The sequence below is a fragment of the Trachypithecus francoisi genome, unplaced genomic scaffold (genome assembly GCF_009764315.1).
Source record: "Trachypithecus francoisi isolate TF-2019V2 unplaced genomic scaffold, Tfra_2.0 Lachesis_group2, whole genome shotgun sequence".
NCBI classification, from domain to species: domain Eukaryota; kingdom Metazoa; phylum Chordata; class Mammalia; order Primates; family Cercopithecidae; genus Trachypithecus; species Trachypithecus francoisi.
The window spans coordinates 927,216-942,767 of record NW_022681465.1 but is presented as its reverse complement, the minus strand read 5'-3'; the positions used below and the strand labels follow the sequence as shown (position 1 = coordinate 942,767).

The following is a 15,552-nucleotide window of genomic DNA, read 5'->3' as shown; positions in this document are numbered from 1 at the left end:
CACCATTGAGCTTTCAGGCCTTCCCTCCTGCTGGGTCCACGGAGGTGGTGGGTGTGGGTCTGCACGCCCCACTCCTTCTTGGGGGCCGTAGCACTAACCTGTCCTGTCTCCCGCAGAACATACGGGCCCTAATGAGTGCAGAGAAGGCCAAGGGTTTCTGCCAGTTGGTGGTGTCGTCCAGCCTGCGGGACGGCATGTCCCACCTGATCCAGTCGGCCGGCCTGGGCGGCCTGAAGCACAACACAGTGCTCATGGCCTGGCCTGCGTCCTGGAAGCAGGAGGACAACCCCTTCTCCTGGAAGAACTTTGTGGGTAGGTATGGCTGGTGGCCCCTCGGCATCCCCTCACTGTCCCCTCTTCATCCCCTCAGCGTCCCTTCACTGTCCCCTCTGCATCCCCTCACTGTCCCCTCAGCTTCCCTTCACCGTCCCCTCACTGTCCCTTCTGCATCCCCTCACTGTCCCTTCAGCTTCCCTTCACCGTCCCCTCACTGTCCCCTCGCTGTCCCCTCGCCGTCCGCTCGCTGTCCCCCTGCCGTCCGCTCACTGTCCCCTCGAAGTTCCCAGGCCTGTGCGCTGTCAGGTCCCGACGGGCCTCGAGGCTGCCGGCCTGAGGGTGTGTGCTCTGAGGCTGTGGAAGGCTCTGGCCGGGGAGCGGCCATCTGAAAGTGTCCAGGCACTCCCTCCCCTTCTCCCAGAGCCCCGCGGGGGCTGGGGGAGTCCCTGGGCATATGACCAGCAACTGAACTCTGCTGTGAGTCTCTGGCTGGGCCTTGGAGGAGCTGACGGAGTGAGGGTGGGGGCTTTGCGGGGACGCCACTCGCCTCGCTGTGCCCGCCCCCGCGCTGGCTGTGAGTCCCAGGGGAGGCCAGACACTTCCACCGAGGCCCGTCCCGCACCCTGGCCTCAGGTGACCTGCAGACGGCCGCCTCTCTCACAGACACCGTCCGCGACACCACCACCGCGCACCAGGCTCTGCTGGTGGCCAAGAACGTCGACTCGTTTCCGCAAAACCAGGAGCGCTTCAGCGGGGGCTGCATCGACGTGTGGTGGATCGTGCACGATGGCGGCATGCTCATGCTGCTGCCCTTCCTGCTGCGCCAGCACAAGGTGGGGTGTGACGGGAACAGGGGTGGGGACGGGGACGCACCAGCCGGAGCATGGCTACCCCACGCGCCGTGGGCCCGGCAGGCTCCTCCAAGGCCCCGCAGCCATACCCGCCCCGTCTCCAGGTGTGGAGGAAGTGCCGGATGCGCATCTTCACGGTGGCCCAGGTGGACGACAACAGCATCCAGATGAAGAAGGACCTGCAGATGTTCCTGTACCACCTGCGCATCAGTGCCGAGGTGGAGGTGGTGGAGATGGTGAGGCCTGCGGCTTGAGGGGAGGAGGTCGGAGGGGAAGGGGGGAGGAGGTGGGGGTGAAGGGGGAGGGCTGTGGGTCTCGTGAGGTGGAGGTGGAGGTGGAGGTGGGGAGGAGAAGGTGGTGGCGATTGTGGTGGGGACTGCTGGGCCTTGCGGGGCGGTTGAGGAGGCTTGGTTTTGGAATCGCCGGGACATTGCAGAGAGCACAGAGCCCGTGTGTCCCTGTTGACACCTCGTGTCACCTGGGCGGGGTGTTGTCCTAGAGCCGGTGTCGGTGTCTCCGTGTCCCCCATGGTCTCATGTCCTCCTCGGCCCGGGACCCTGTCCAGGACCTCGCCTCAGTGGCATTGCCATGGTGGGTGCACCTCACGCCTCAGTGGTATTGCCATGGTGGGTGCACCTCTGAGCACCTCCCGTTTTGGGTGCTCTCCCCAGATGGGCCCAGTCCCACGGCTAGAAACCCCACGTCAGCAGTCGGGACTGGGGAAGAAGGGCACTGGTCAGAGCGAGGCCAGGCCGCAGCCGTCGCCTAGGACAGACAACCCCTCAGTCCGCTGCAGGCAGGGCCTGGACAGAGACTCGTCCCGTCCTTCAAGCCTGGAGAGGACGGGGTTGATGGGCAGAGGCCTGGCGTGGGAGCGCTTGCTCCCGGCCCCCAAGCATAGAGCTCTGGACCCTGGGGGTCTGGTGGGCCCCTTGTGCTGGATAGAACCACGCTGTTGCTCCTGACCAGCCCACCCGGATCCACGGCTGTGCCTTCCCCTCCGGTCCTGTTGGCGGTCCCGGGACTTTGTGGGTTTTGACCCCATGTGGATCACACCAACAACACTGGCCTTGAAGTCAGAACCCGCAAAGTCCTGATTTCTGCTGGCTCCCGTGACCCCAGCGCACGGTTTTGCAGGCCCTTGGTGGCCTGGACTCCTGGAGGTGTGTGCTAGGGAGACATAAAGCTGGATAGAGACTGTCATGCTGTCCCCCAGGAAGCCATCGGTGCCCCTGCAGCAGCCTGGGAGGTGCGGTCTCCCCAGCCCCCCAGCCCTGGGTATGGCCGAGGCCCCAAGCACCTGCTCCGGGTTTGTGTCTGGCTGTGAGTGAGGCCAGGCGTGGCCTCATTCCCCACCGACAACCTTCTGTGTTTCTGCATCAGTTCCCGTGGAACTCGGTTTTTCCTCTTGCCCTGTAGGACCTTTCCTAGGTCGAGGGCCGCGGGCCTGCGTGACCCTGGGCGGTCTTCTGCCCAGTTTTCTACACTGGGCTTCATTTGCTCGTGGCTGTGTCTTCAGGGACGATGGCTGGAGTTTGTCTTGCTTGGACGAGGCTTTGCAGGTTAAGGTTGTAGGAGTTATTGGTGCTAATAGTTGTATGAATAACATTATTTCCAAGTCATAAAACCACTTAGTAAAATGGTAACAAAATGCTGCCTGGGAGAACCAGCCCTGCCAGGGGACCAGGTGGGGCGGCCATTGGGGCCCAGAGGAAACAGGCAAAGTGAGCCCATGGCCCCTGCCGCACCCCCAGCCGCACCCCAGCACCCCCGTGGTGCCAGAGGCAGCTCACCAGCTCCTGAGCAGGGGTTGTTAGCTCTGAAGTCCGGGAACCTGCAGCTCCCAGCACCCCCGATGCTCCCGGCCACATCTCTGGCAGGGCTGGTGCTGCCCACCCCGCCGTGGCCCTGGCCCCAAAGTGTCACCTGGCTGGAGAGGGGTGTGTGGGCCACTGCCATTCAGTCTGGCATGTTGTTTGTTTTTTTAAAAAATTTTTGAGACAAAGTCTCGCTCTGTCCCTGAGGCTGGAACCTCCATCTCCTGGGTTCAGGCAATTCTCCTGCCTCAGTCTCCCAAGTAGCTGGGACTACAGGTGCGCGTCACCACACCTGGCTAATTTTTTTTTTTTTGTATTTTAGTAGAGATGGGGTTTCACCATGATGGCCAGGCTGGTCTCAAACTTCTGACCTCAAGTGATCCACCCGCCTCGGCCTCCCAAAGTGTTGAGATGACCGGTGTGAGCCGCTGCGCCCGATACGGTGTGCTGTTTTAAACACTGGTGTTTAACAGGCACAGCTGCTCCCAACTCCCATGAGCCGGGTGCAGCGGGTCCCCCACGGCAGGTGCAGCGGGTGAGACGCAGGGGTCTCGCACGGCGGGTGCAGCGGGTGAGACGCAGGGGTCCCCCACGGCAGGTGCAGCGGGTGAGACGCAGGGGTCCCGCACGGCGGGTGCAGCGGGTGAGACGCAGGGTCCCGCACGGTGGGCGCTGAGGTTGTGCTGTGGCTTCTCCATGTGTCCTGGGTGGGTTTCCCGTGGTGCCGAGTCCCCCGAGCATAGACAGTGACATCTGTGGGCGTGGATCCTGCAGCCCCACGGGGCAGTGCCTTGCCCTGAGCTGCGTGCGCTGGGTTGGTTTGTGACTGCGGCCTTGTCCTCACAGCTGCCCTTGTGCCCGGTCGGAGGGTCCCGGGGAGGGACGTGAGCAGAGTGTGTGTGCAGCGTGACTGCCCGTTGTCTCACACCTTCCTGGCCACTGGGCGGGGGCCAGAGGGGGCCTGAGAGCCAGAGGGGGCCTGTGGGGCCCGGGACATATGGCCTCTCCCACCGCTCAGGGCAGCTCAGTCTCTGGGTGCCGGGGTGGTGTTGGAGGCGGTCATGGTTCTCTGCACACCGGGCTTACTATGTGCTTGGGAACTTTCTAGGTTGAAAACGACATTTCTGCTTTCACCTACGAGAGGACACTCATGATGGAGCAGAGGTCACAGATGCTGAAGCAGATGCAGCTGTCCAAGAACGAGCGGGAGCGAGAGGTGCGTGGGGGCCGCGGCCACAAAGACCAGGCTTTCTGAGAAGTACAGCCGGCTTCGCTGAGTCTTTCCTGGGACTCTCTTGCAGCCCAGGAGGGTCCTCCAGGGAGCATTCCTCAGGTGCTGCGTTGCAGTCTCAGTCCCTGGTCCGCGTGGAGGTGGCAGAGGCCCTGCAGGAGCGCAGGAGTGGGGTCAGAGCCAGAGCTCATTGGAGCCTGGGCATGCGAGTGCCTGGTTAGAGGGACGGCGGCCTGCCAGATGCACGCTCATGTACAGGAAGTGACGGGGCCGGGACCTTTGAACTTAGCTTTTCTAACTGAGCAGCAATGCAGGCAGGAGACGTGGGGACCCTCCCCAAGGGTGGTGCCCTCTGACAGGGTCAGCAGCTTCTGAGCCAGATGAGCGCCTGCATGAGTGCCCACATGAGTGCCTGCAGCTTCTTACGATGGCTGCTTCGTCTCACAGCCTGAAAGCCTGGAGCCCCTCAGCGCCCTTCCACACAGTGTGCACAGATTCTGTCCTCCTATCCAAGAGCAAGTGGGAGGGGAGAGTGAGTGTGTGTGGAGGGAGGGAAGTGAGCTGGAGAGGAGGTGCCACCAGACCCTGCCACCAACGCAGACCTGCTCAGCCTCCACACGTGGAAGCTGCCCGCCCAGCTGCAGTGGCTTTGGCTCCATGGGTACCTGTAGGCTGCTGAGAATGTCCAGGTGTGTCCACCTGAGTTACACTGGGCTGGGCTCCGTGGCCACTGTGAGACCCCGAGGGCAGGCGTTTCTGGGGTCACTTCACACCGGAGGATGGTGTGGGGGTTGCCTGGTAGCAGGACGCTCAGCTCTGTGAGGTCACGGCCTCGTGGGGTCTTCGTGGCTCCCACCAGGCTGACATCACACGCGTGTCTGTGTCTGCAGACCAGGTGCAGGCGATGGTTTTCTGAGACTACAGTGACAGCGGCGGCAGGGACAGAGGCTTTGCCTGCCCTGGGGCCTCGGCCTCAGCAGGAACCTGCAGTACACGGGTCTGTGTCTAGGGCCATATGCGCTGCCAGCTGGAATCACTAAGCAGTGACCACTGCCCTCCCCAACAGAGAAGCGCGGCTCTGCCCGCTCCCAGACCCTGGGCAGGTCAGGGTGGGCACAGATGCAGGACCCAGGGGGGACGCCCAGCTTGTCTGTGGACAGAGACCCCTTCCATGGGGGCCCGGGCAGCCAGGAGTGCTGGGAGGACCCACATCCTCCGTTTCTGTCCAGGCCAGGTCCCTAAGCTTCAGCAGGGTCGCCTGGTGTCACAAGGGTTCAGCCCGGGTCCAGCCAGGAGCAAGAATCCACCCACGGCTTGATGGGAAGTTCAGTGTGGAGAGTCGGCAAATGCTGACCGAGGAGGGACCGGGAGTGGGAGCGGCAAGCTCGAGCTCGAAGGGCCCCTGCTGGGCCAGGGCGGGGTTGGAGATGTCGCTGCTCTGCGGAGGCTGGGGTTTGGCTGAGCTGCTGTGCAGACGCTGGCTGGGCACCCTCTAGTGCCTTACACGGTGGCCCCTCAGGGCCAGGTGGGTGGCGCTGGCTCTGCTGAGAGCGGGCAGCCCTTGGGCTCTGGTTTCACGTTCAAGGCCGTGGGAAATTTAGGCCGGGCCGGGCTGTGAGGTGGCTGCAGGGCCAGCCACAGTGAGTAGAGGCCTGGGGCCTGCTGTCCATGTCCAGAGAGGGAGGCAGCCCCAGGCCCTCCTCCGTCTGTGCCAACCTCTTCCCTTTCGGGAAGGACTGGCATCCAAGTTAAGCATGTTTATTTGGGGAGGAAGAACCTGGTCCAGTGAAATCACTCTGGGCCTTTGGCTTTTTAAAATCATCCCGGGGTTCACAGACTCCTGAGGCCCCTGGGAGGAGCGGCTCCCCCGGGCTGCGGCACAGACTCAGGCAGGGCTGCAGACTCCTGATGCCCCTGAGATGAGCGGCTCCCCCGGGCTGCGGCACAGACTCAGGCAGGGCTCCAGCCACGGTGGGAGAGGTGGCCATTCCGGCACATGTGTAAATGTAACTTCCAAGGTGGCACCCGTGTCTGGGAGCTCCCACTGGCCTCCCCTTCAGACTGGCCACAACAGCAGGAGGGCGTGAAGGGTGCAGGGAGGGAGGGAGGACCCCGTGGAGAGTGTTCAACCACCAGGGACTGTGCCATTGCTGCGACCTTGCAGTGAGGGCACCACTTCCCCTTCGGCACCTACAGCGAGGGGCGGACGGTGTTCTCATTTTCCTCGGATTGTCCGAAGTGACCCATGGGGCTGGCCCTGTCATTGGCCCCAGCGGTGCCCCCACAGGGCCCCTGTCAGCCTGACTGGCCCCCAGATGTCCCCTGGCTAGTCAGACACAGCCTGCTTCCCTGGGACAGGGCCTGGATGCTGGCACGGCCCCACCTGCCCTGAGCCTCCCTGAGACAGGGACGCCTGCGTGCTGGTTGTGTGGGCGAGCGGGTGGTCGGGGTGAACACAGTGTGCGTGGAGCCCGGTCAGGTGGGGAGGAGACTCTCCCAGCACGTGTCCCCTCCTGTCAGCACTGGGTCGTGGGGCCTTTCTCTCCAGTTCAGGGCCAGGGCGGGACGGTGAGAGGGTGAAGATGGGAGGAGGAAGTGAGCGTTTGGTCGGGAAGCCTGGGAGGAGGGAGGCAGCCTGGGAGGAGGGAGGCAGCTGCGGGGGCAGCACAGGGCCGGTGCTGGAAGCCAGGCTGGGTCCCGGATAGGGGAGTTTTGAAACTGGCTGGTCTCAACGAATCCCGGGCCCACCAGGCCCAGCTGATCCACGACAGGAACACTGCGTCGCATACCGCAGCAGCGGCCAGGACCCAAGCGCCGCCTACGCCAGACAAGGTGCAGATGACCTGGACCAGGGAGAAGCTGATTGCCGAGAAGTACAGGAACAGAGACACCAGCCTGTCTGGGTTCAAAGACCTCTTCAGCATGAAGCCGTGAGTGTCCGTGCATGTGACAGGTCCTGGCAGTGCTGACCTGACAGGACAGAGTCCCTTTCCTAACCACTTAAGAGCTTCGGGGCAACCCCGTAGGCCAGTGGGCCCATTAGAGAATAGGGAGCCGCCTGAGCGGGCACTGAGGGGTCCTGCTGCTGCCAAGGCCGGGCCCTGAGTTCCGCCCTGTGGCCGGGCACTGAGGGATCTTTCTAGTGCTGAGGCCAGGTGCTGAGGGGTCCTTCTAGGACCTAGGCTGGGCCCCAGTGTTAACCACACAGTTGGGTGCCAAGTGGTCCCCCTGGTACATAGGCCGGCCCTGAAGTCAGCCCTGCAGCCAGGCTTGCTCTGCTCTGCTGTGCAAGCCTCACTGCAGCAGGCAGATGAGTGTTCCGTGGCGGCGAGGCGGCGTGTGCCAGTGGGCACGGAATTCCTGGCCTTCACCCTGTGGGTAGTTCAGGCTGCCCCAGGGCCTGCCCCACACCAAGGCTCCCACTTGTGGCCTTGGGCTGCGAACACCAGGGCTGGACAAGGTCCTTGGGGGTGTGGGTCTGGTTCTGCAGACTCAGTCTCTGAGTCCCAGGGTGACAGCACCAGAGACACCTCTCACCTGGGGTTGGAGCCAGATCCTAAAGCTGGATTCTTAGGAAGGACTGGGGGCTCCCAGGCCCTGTGGGGTGGGACGAGGCGGCGTTCTCCCGGGCAGCTGTGATGTCTGGAACAGCCCTGGTGCTCACTCCTGAAGTCAGTAACGCACTCTTGTTTTTCTCTGCTGCATAGAGAATGGGGAAACCTGTAAGTCCACTCTCTGTAACCAGGTTGCCTCCCAGGCCCGGTTGCCCTGCGTGCCTGTGTGTGCATGGCCTGTGTGTGTCTGTGTGTGTGTGTTCCAAGCCTGTGACTGCCCTGTGCACGCTGGCCTGTGTGCATCCGAGTGTGGCCAGAGTTTAGCTAGCGCTGCCTTGGCTTCCACATCAATTTCCTGTTGCCTTTGCTCCCCTCTGTTCATGGTGGCTCCAGCACACACCTGAAGCCTCTTCCTAAGTGAGGCCCAGGAACTGAGACCTGGGAGGTGGCTGAGCTGCTCCGGAGTGGAGGGGAGGCGCGTGCCTCACAGGGCCCGTCAGTCCTTCCACGTCCTTCTAGGTCGGGCGCTAGCTGAGTTGCATCCCCACGTGGAATGCCTTTCATGTGAAAGCCGTACATCCTGGGGACTGACCGTTCGGTCTCCAGGTGGAGAGGGTTGCGGATCAGTTCTCTGTGTGGTCGGACCCTGGGGCGGGAGCTGCCTGCGTCTGAGCTCCGGGGTGGGTGGCAGGGAGTGCCCTGGACGGATCCCCAAGCTGCTCCCTGGGAGTCCTCGACGCTGTCTCTGTCCCCTGCCTGCCCCTGCCAGTAACTGCCTGGGCGGTGTTTTCCTTGTGGGCAGGCAGTGCCTGGGGCCTGAGTGAGGAACGCCTTGGCTGAGTGGCCACACTTCCCTTTTTATCTTTAACCCTGAAATCTGAATTAATCAGACTCGAGACACTGCAGCTGTGTGGGAGGCGTGCAGGGAATCCCTGTACTTCCTGCTCCATTCTGTGAATCTGAAAGTGCCTTCAGAAGAGCATATTAATTAAAGCTGCAGAATGAGGACTAGACCCAGGAGTAGGGTTTGACACACACGTGCACCGGCACGCACACTCAGGGACCTGCAGTGGCACCTGTGCCTCCTCCCAGCAGCAGGGCTTGCCTCTCCTGGGCCAGGGCAGGGGCAGGTCCCCGCAGGCCTGTAGGGTCAGGAGAATGTGGGCCAGAATGGACGACGCGTGGGCTTTGTGTTCACATGGGGCGTGCGTTTGGGATGGCACTGACTCTCCTGGCCCAGCTGTTCCTTGGGGTTGGGCTAGGAGAAGTCCTCAGAAGATCTGGAGGTTGGGCCCTGACCTTCTCTGGGTAGTGCAGGTGTGAGATGTGCGCAGCTTACTGTGACGTCCCCGGGAGCGCACTTAGGAATGTCTGTGCGTTTGTGTGCGTGCTCGCGTGTACCTGTCAGCGTACCTGCAGGTGGACATGTACCTGCCTGTGTGCACACGTTAGTATGCATGTCTGCACATACTATGCATATCTTACATGTTAGTGTGTCTGCACGTGTTTGCACATTATGACTGCACGCCTGTTTGTGTGTGCATGATACTGTGTGCACGTGTTTGTGTACTAGTGTGACTGCATGCCTGTGTGTACATGTCAGTGTGTCTGCACGTATGTGTGCATGCATATACACATTAGCGTGCTTTTCTGTGCCTGTGTCTGCACTGGTCCTCCTTGCTGTGGCAGCCGGCATACTCCGCCAGCAGCCAAGGGGCAGGTCCCTGCTTCACCCCAGCACTCACTGGCTGTAGACATGCTGCCCTCTCCGACCCCCCTTGCCCCTGGCCTGGTCTCACTTCCTGGAGTTGCTCTTTGTCCCCAAACACACTGGTAATTGTGGTCTATCCAGAAGTCAAATTCAAAGTTCCAAGTTCCTGTAACGAAAGCCCCTTGACTGTGCTGTGGACAGAGACCCCATCTGTAATTAGACCAAGCTGGAGAGGAGATGAAAGGCCTCTCTGTGTTCCTCCTGGAAATTGGTGGTTGTGATCAGGTTTATTTGGCTTAAGGGTCAAGTGGATCAAAGGGCGTGAGCCTGGACAGCGTCCTTGGGGCCTCTCTGTCTGTCCGCCGCCGCCCCTCTGCGTCCAGGGCACTGGTGACCTCCCCAGGGGGCCACAGTCACGACTGTGCTGACTGTAGCTGGCCTGAGACCCGCTCTGACTGCAAGTCCACACACGGGCCGGGTTTTTCCAACACAGAAACGCGAGTGCTCCCCTAGTGCTGCCCTCTGCCGGCGTTTCCTGAGGTGGCTTCCTGGAACGCCAGTTCTGCTGCGGTTTCGGGGCCTGCCTAGGGAGGGGACCGTGGGGTAGAGGACGGAGGTAAGCTCTCTCCTGCAGGGGCCTGAGCACTGCACAGCATGATTCTGCAGTGTCCCCAAACCTACTTGGCTGGGGAGTCTCCTGGGGGCTGTGGCCGGGCCCAGGCCACCAGGGACGCTTTGAGACATGGACTGGCCACGGCAGCTTTGGAGAGCAGACAGGGAGGGCTGTGGAGCAGAGCTGCATTGTCAGTGAGGACGGAAGGCCGGGGCTGGACGGCCACACAGTGGAAGTGCTTGTCCTTTAGCCCTTGGCCAGGCAGGGGCAGGGTGGGCTGTGGGAAGGGACCCCAATAGTGGCCACTGTGAGCGCCTGTGCCTCCAGCTGAGTTCTCGGCAGACCCTGCCCTCCCGGGAGCTTCAGCAGCGATGGCTGCACAGGCCGGGGGGAGCTTGGGGCCTGAGCTTCTGGGCCCTGGACCCAGTCATATCAGGACCCTCGGAGAGGAGGCCACGTGTGCTCAGCCTGACGGGTCTGTGCTTGGCAGCATCTGACATGGGGTTTAGGGGCAGCGCCATGGATGTCAAGAGAAATGTGTCAGCCTCGAAGGCGTCAGGCACACGGGACACCCAGACGACTTCCACTCTGTTCTGCCTGCTTCGCAGACGGAGATGTAGTTGAGAAAGCGCTTGTTGTTTGTGTCGTGTGACTAGCCCTTAGAAGCTTGGCAGCCTTAGTGTGCTGAGTTCTAGGTGCCTGGAGGCCAAAGCTTCCCACTACTGAACACCCGCCCCGCTGCAGTCAGCGCCTCTCACTCGGAGCAGCCGCCTCTGCAGCCTTCAGGGTCAGAGGAGCCGCCTGATCCTGACTCACACAGCCCTTCCCAGCACGTGTAAATGCGTCTCATCAGGGCTCGGCTCAGCCTCATGTCCGGAGCGTGGGGCGTACCTGCCGCCCGCTGACCGTACCCACCTCCCCCCCAGGGACCAGTCCAACGTCAGGCGGATGCACACGGCTGTGAAGCTCAATGGCGTCGTCCTCAACAAGTCCCAGGACGCACAGCTGGTCCTGCTCAACATGCCAGGGCCCCCCAAAAACCGGCAGGGAGACGAGAACTGTATCCTTTCCCACAGTGTGCCTGCTGGGCATGTGGGCATCCCCTGGTGGTTTCTCACTGAGACCTGGGATTGTGGGGGTGCTGTGAGCGAGCCTGGCTTCCCGCCTCTCCTTCAGCCCCAGGCCCTGGGAGCTGCGACTGGAATGCAGTGGGGCTCTGAGGCCAGTGGTGACAGGGCCAGAGTTGGGGCCAACCCTGGCATTGGTGTGGGGGAGGGAGGGCCCACCTACAGTACCAGCCCCACTGTCCCCAGGTGCTCAGGGCTGCCCTGGGGCTGGGAGGCTCCCTATTGTGCACCTGGGACCTCCGCTGGGGGTCGGCCCCACCCTGCCCAGACGATGGTGGGAGGTGAAGAGCCCAGCTCTCAGCTTTAAGGCCCCAATTAGCTGCAGCTTTGGGAATTCATGCTTTGTTGGGAAGGAGAACTCCGCGGTGCATCTGGGCGTATTGGCATAGACAGGGCGATGCCTGGTACATCCCTTCCAGGTTGGCACCAAGAGCCGGGGCCAGTGAGGGCATGTCCTCCACGGGTCCTGGTCAGGAGCTGTGGCCCAGGTCCCCTGTAGACTGGCAAGGACCCAGTCCCTTGGCTGGGGTTCCCTGTCGGGTGGGGTCAGCACCGTGGGCTCTGTCGTTGTCTCTGCTCATCCTTCCTGTGGCCATGGTGCTCCTTCTCTTTCCTGAGCACTGGCCTCTCTCTCCCCTACCCTGCCTCTCCGTGCCCGGGGGTCTCTCTAATCCCCAACCCTCTTCTCACCTTGGCTCTGGCTTTCACAAATCAAATCTTAGCTAACTAGGAAGAGGATAAAACCTCGCTCCCAACACGATTTCAGCTACACACGCCCAGGTGAGATCAGATCTGGCCTTAACTCTGTTGACCACAGACATGGAGTTTCTTGAGGTCCTGACCGAGGGGCTGAACAGAGTGCTCCTGGTCAGGGGTGGTGGCCGGGAGGTGATCACCATCTACTCCTAACGCCCAACAGCATTGCCGCACGCTGGGACGGGCACGGAGGACAACGTGGGCAGCCTGTACCTGAGCTTGGCCCAGGGAAACAGACAGCAAACACACCTGTCCCCCAGTGATGCCACCCAACCTGCCCGTGGGGCTTCCTATGGAAGTTTCTAGGCCCGTCACCTGGGGCTCTCCTGTTCAGCAGCCTTAAACAACAGGCTCAACCAGCAAGGGCGCGGCTGGACAATTTCCTTGCGTCCGAGGGCAGACGCTGCTGCAGGAGTGACCTGGACGTGGCCTGATCTTCTTGCAGGTCACAAGAAGCCAGTGAGCCCTCGCCTTGGTTTCTGAAAGTTTTTTTCTTGGCTGGACTTACCCAGTGGTTAGGTTTCATTTCTACCCCATCCAGAACATTCTTGGAAGAGCACCCGGAGCTGAAGCTGTCTCTGGTGAAGAAGGTGAAACGTCAGCCCTGGCCATGGCTCCGCTCAGGGCCCCGATCACCTCCGAGTCGCTCTGTTCCTTGACTGTCTTTGTGTTTCTGCACTTCAAGGCAGTGAGGCTGGAGGACTCTGTCCCTGCCCGTGTCACCCTCGTGTGGGAGCATCTGGGCTCAGCAGATCCACATTTCACGAGCTGAGGCGTGGGCTAGGGCCATCTGGAAAGGGAACTCAGCTTTTCCAGAATATGGTGGATCATCTTTCGGGTGTGTGGTGAACACGGTGTGTTTGTCAGGGCCTATGCTCCAGGAAGGAGCCCCCAGTTGTGGCTCTGCCATGCCGGGCTGTGTTTGTAGCCATCCGAGTCTCCATCCGCCTTCAGAAAACCAGCCATTTCTTTTCATAAGCACTGACAGGGCCCAGCCCACAGCCACCGCTGCCGACAGTGCCTCGCACAGGTGAATGCACTGAAACCCAGGGGCACACGCACACGGAATGAACACCGAGTTCCCCACACGGCCCATGACAGCCAGGACTCTCCACCCCACCCCACCCCAGGAGCATGGCGCACGGTTCAGCCTCTGAGCCGGCTCACACGTGCCATCCCCACCTGGGCGCTCCAGGGAAGGTGGACACGGCCCCTGCGTGGGAGGTCCTTGGGCAGCAGTGGCGCCTGGCGTCGGATCTGTCTGGCTGAGTCCTGGGCGTCCCCTCCATGGCCTGTGCCTTGCGTGGAGGCGGCGGCGGCGGCACTGAAGAGAGATCTTTCAAGGGCCCAGCACACTTTGCACTTCCGCGGTGAGTTTCTGCTTTACATGTTGTGGTGACATTTGCAGACTGCGAGCAGTGGCACCGACTTGGGCCTTCCTTTGTGTGTGGTGTATTTATTTATTTAAACACCCCAGGGAGTTACATGGTAAGGAGGTTGTCCATAAAGACGTTGCTTCTGTACTGGAGGCCCCAGATGGCCAGGCCTCGGGCTGCGTCCGGCTTGCACGGTCTCCCGAGGGAATCAGCCCCATCAAGGAAGTTCAAATTAGGGCAGAGGCTGCGCTTGTGCTTCCAGACAGTGGTTTCCGCACCAGGGCTGGCGTTGCTGTAGAGTGACGGCTGCCTAGAGCATGTCCCGGACATCACAGCGGGGCTCAGCAGTTCCCGCAGCCTCTGCCTGCCTTGGCTAAGCGTGAGTTGAGCAGCAAAACTCTCCTCCGTGTCTGAATGGGGCCAGCAGGTCCTGCGTCCCCTGCACCCAGAGGAGAGCAGGCTAGAGGCACAGTGGCCGCTGGGTGCTGGCTCTGAATGTCTGCTGGTGGTTGGAAAACAGCCCTGTGTGCCGGATGCCTCTGAGGGCCACTCAGTCCCGCACACCAAACGGCTCGTGAGGGCTCAGCTCTCTCTGCCTCCACCCTGGGCTGCAGCCTCTGCAAGCAACTGACAGGCATCCTTTCTGTTACCAACTCCATGTAACCAGTAACTACGACCATTTATAATTGACTCTGTGTCCCTGTCTTTGTATGATTTTGTTAGTAGAAAAATAAAGTCCTATGAAATCTGAGTCCATTGAAGAATCTCGAGTCTCATTCAGCATAAACGTTAGACAACTGGAGAAAATGTACTAGCCGCCCCTTCTCTAGCGGGAGCGTCAGGGCTGACCAGCCACAGCCAACTAGGTGGCTGGAGAGTGACCATATGAATCGGACGAGGGCTTCCAAATCATGTCATCAGCTTGGAACTGACCTTACCCCAAACTTCCTAGTGCTGTGTGTTAAAATGACCCCATCTATGTATTCATTTTTGAGACAGTCTCTTGTTGCCCAGGCTGGGGTGCCGTGGCGCCATCTCAGCTCACTGGAACCTCTGCCTCCTGGGTGCAAGCTGTTTTCCTGCCTCAGCCTCTCGAGTAGCTGGGATCACAGGCGTGCACCACCACACCCAGCTAATTTTTGTATATTAGTAGAGATGGGGTTTCACCATGTTGGCCAGGCTGGTCTCGAACTCCTACCTCAAGTGATCTGCCCACCTCAGCCTCCTAAAGTGCTGGCATTACAGGCGTGAGCCACCGTGCCCAGTCATTTGATTTATAATTTATGTAAGGATGGAGGCACCAGAGAGTTCACCTGAGTGGGGACAGCACATTCTAACACGCGGTGAGATGCCACCTCACGTCTATGATGAGGACGTGCGGAATCAGACCTCTCTTGCGGGCAGCCACATGGGAAGGGCCTGTGGTTCCTGAAAGTGCGACACACAGAGCTGCCCCTTCCCCGGCAGGTCCACTCCTGGTGTGTGGCTCTACCCCCCTGGCTCAAACCCCTCCCACAGGCCCCACCCAGCACTGCGGATCACATCTCAACATGAGACTTGGAGGGGACACACACCCAAGCCCTGCCCATTCCCCTTACCTCGTTCAGGCTCAAGTGTGGCACCCTGAGGCACCAAGGGCCCTGCTGGGTGAGGCAGGCACCAAGGGCCCTGCTGGGTGAGGCAGGCCCCAGCAGCTGGAGTTGGCAGTGGTGTCAGCGCCTGTTTCGGGGCTCTTTGAGCACCAGACCAGAGCAACTCTGCTCCTGTCTTGTGTTTGCTGGAGTTTCATCTGCACCGACAGTTTTCGTTTTTAACACCAAGGTCTAGAGGTGAAGCAGGCTGAAGCCCAGGCCTGGCAGAGCCTCCCTCCTCCCCAGTCGGTTGGCTGAGCCTGGGCCAAAAGGTGTGCAGGGATCTCCAGTTGGCGATGTCACTTGGGCGGGGGGTGGGGGGGTCTGATAGGTCCCCCGGGACTAAACAAACAAGGTCCCCTCAGCGTGAGGCCACGTGTGACATCACTGCACCCCCAAATGAACCTTCCTCGCGTGTCATCCCCAAAGCAAGTGCCACGTGAGATGCAGTCATCGCCAAACCAGGGGCTGCCAGCACCAGGCCAGGCAGTGCCTCCAGGGGCTCAGAAGTGCCTGGAAATGCTGTGAGTGCTCTGGCCTCAGGAACCCCGAAAATCCCTCCCTGTGCTCACAGGAGACACCACTGGGCAGTCCCGAGGGGTCTGTCAA

At 61.1% G+C, this 15,552-nt stretch overlaps 1 protein-coding gene across 12 annotated transcripts in view; it reads left to right on the top strand.

Moving 5' to 3' along the window:
• Positions 1-14,063, top strand: part of SLC12A7 (solute carrier family 12 member 7) — a 98,169-nt gene extending 84,106 nt beyond the window's left edge. For 4 of the 12 annotated variants that reach the window (XM_033178710.1, XM_033178705.1, XM_033178712.1 and 1 more), the window contains exons 18-25: positions 117-312; positions 910-1,109; positions 1,232-1,363; positions 4,053-4,160; positions 6,927-7,105; positions 7,883-7,897; positions 10,980-11,113; positions 11,998-14,063. In XM_033178710.1, the coding sequence (XP_033034601.1) occupies positions 117-312; positions 910-1,109; positions 1,232-1,363; positions 4,053-4,160; positions 6,927-7,105; positions 7,883-7,897; positions 10,980-11,113; positions 11,998-12,089 (1,056 nt within the window). In that variant the 3' untranslated portion in view covers positions 12,090-14,063. The other 8 variants (XM_033178713.1, XM_033178708.1, XM_033178709.1 and 5 more) reach the window with 6 other exon arrangements.
• The last annotated feature ends 1,489 nt before the right edge of the window (positions 14,064-15,552 follow it).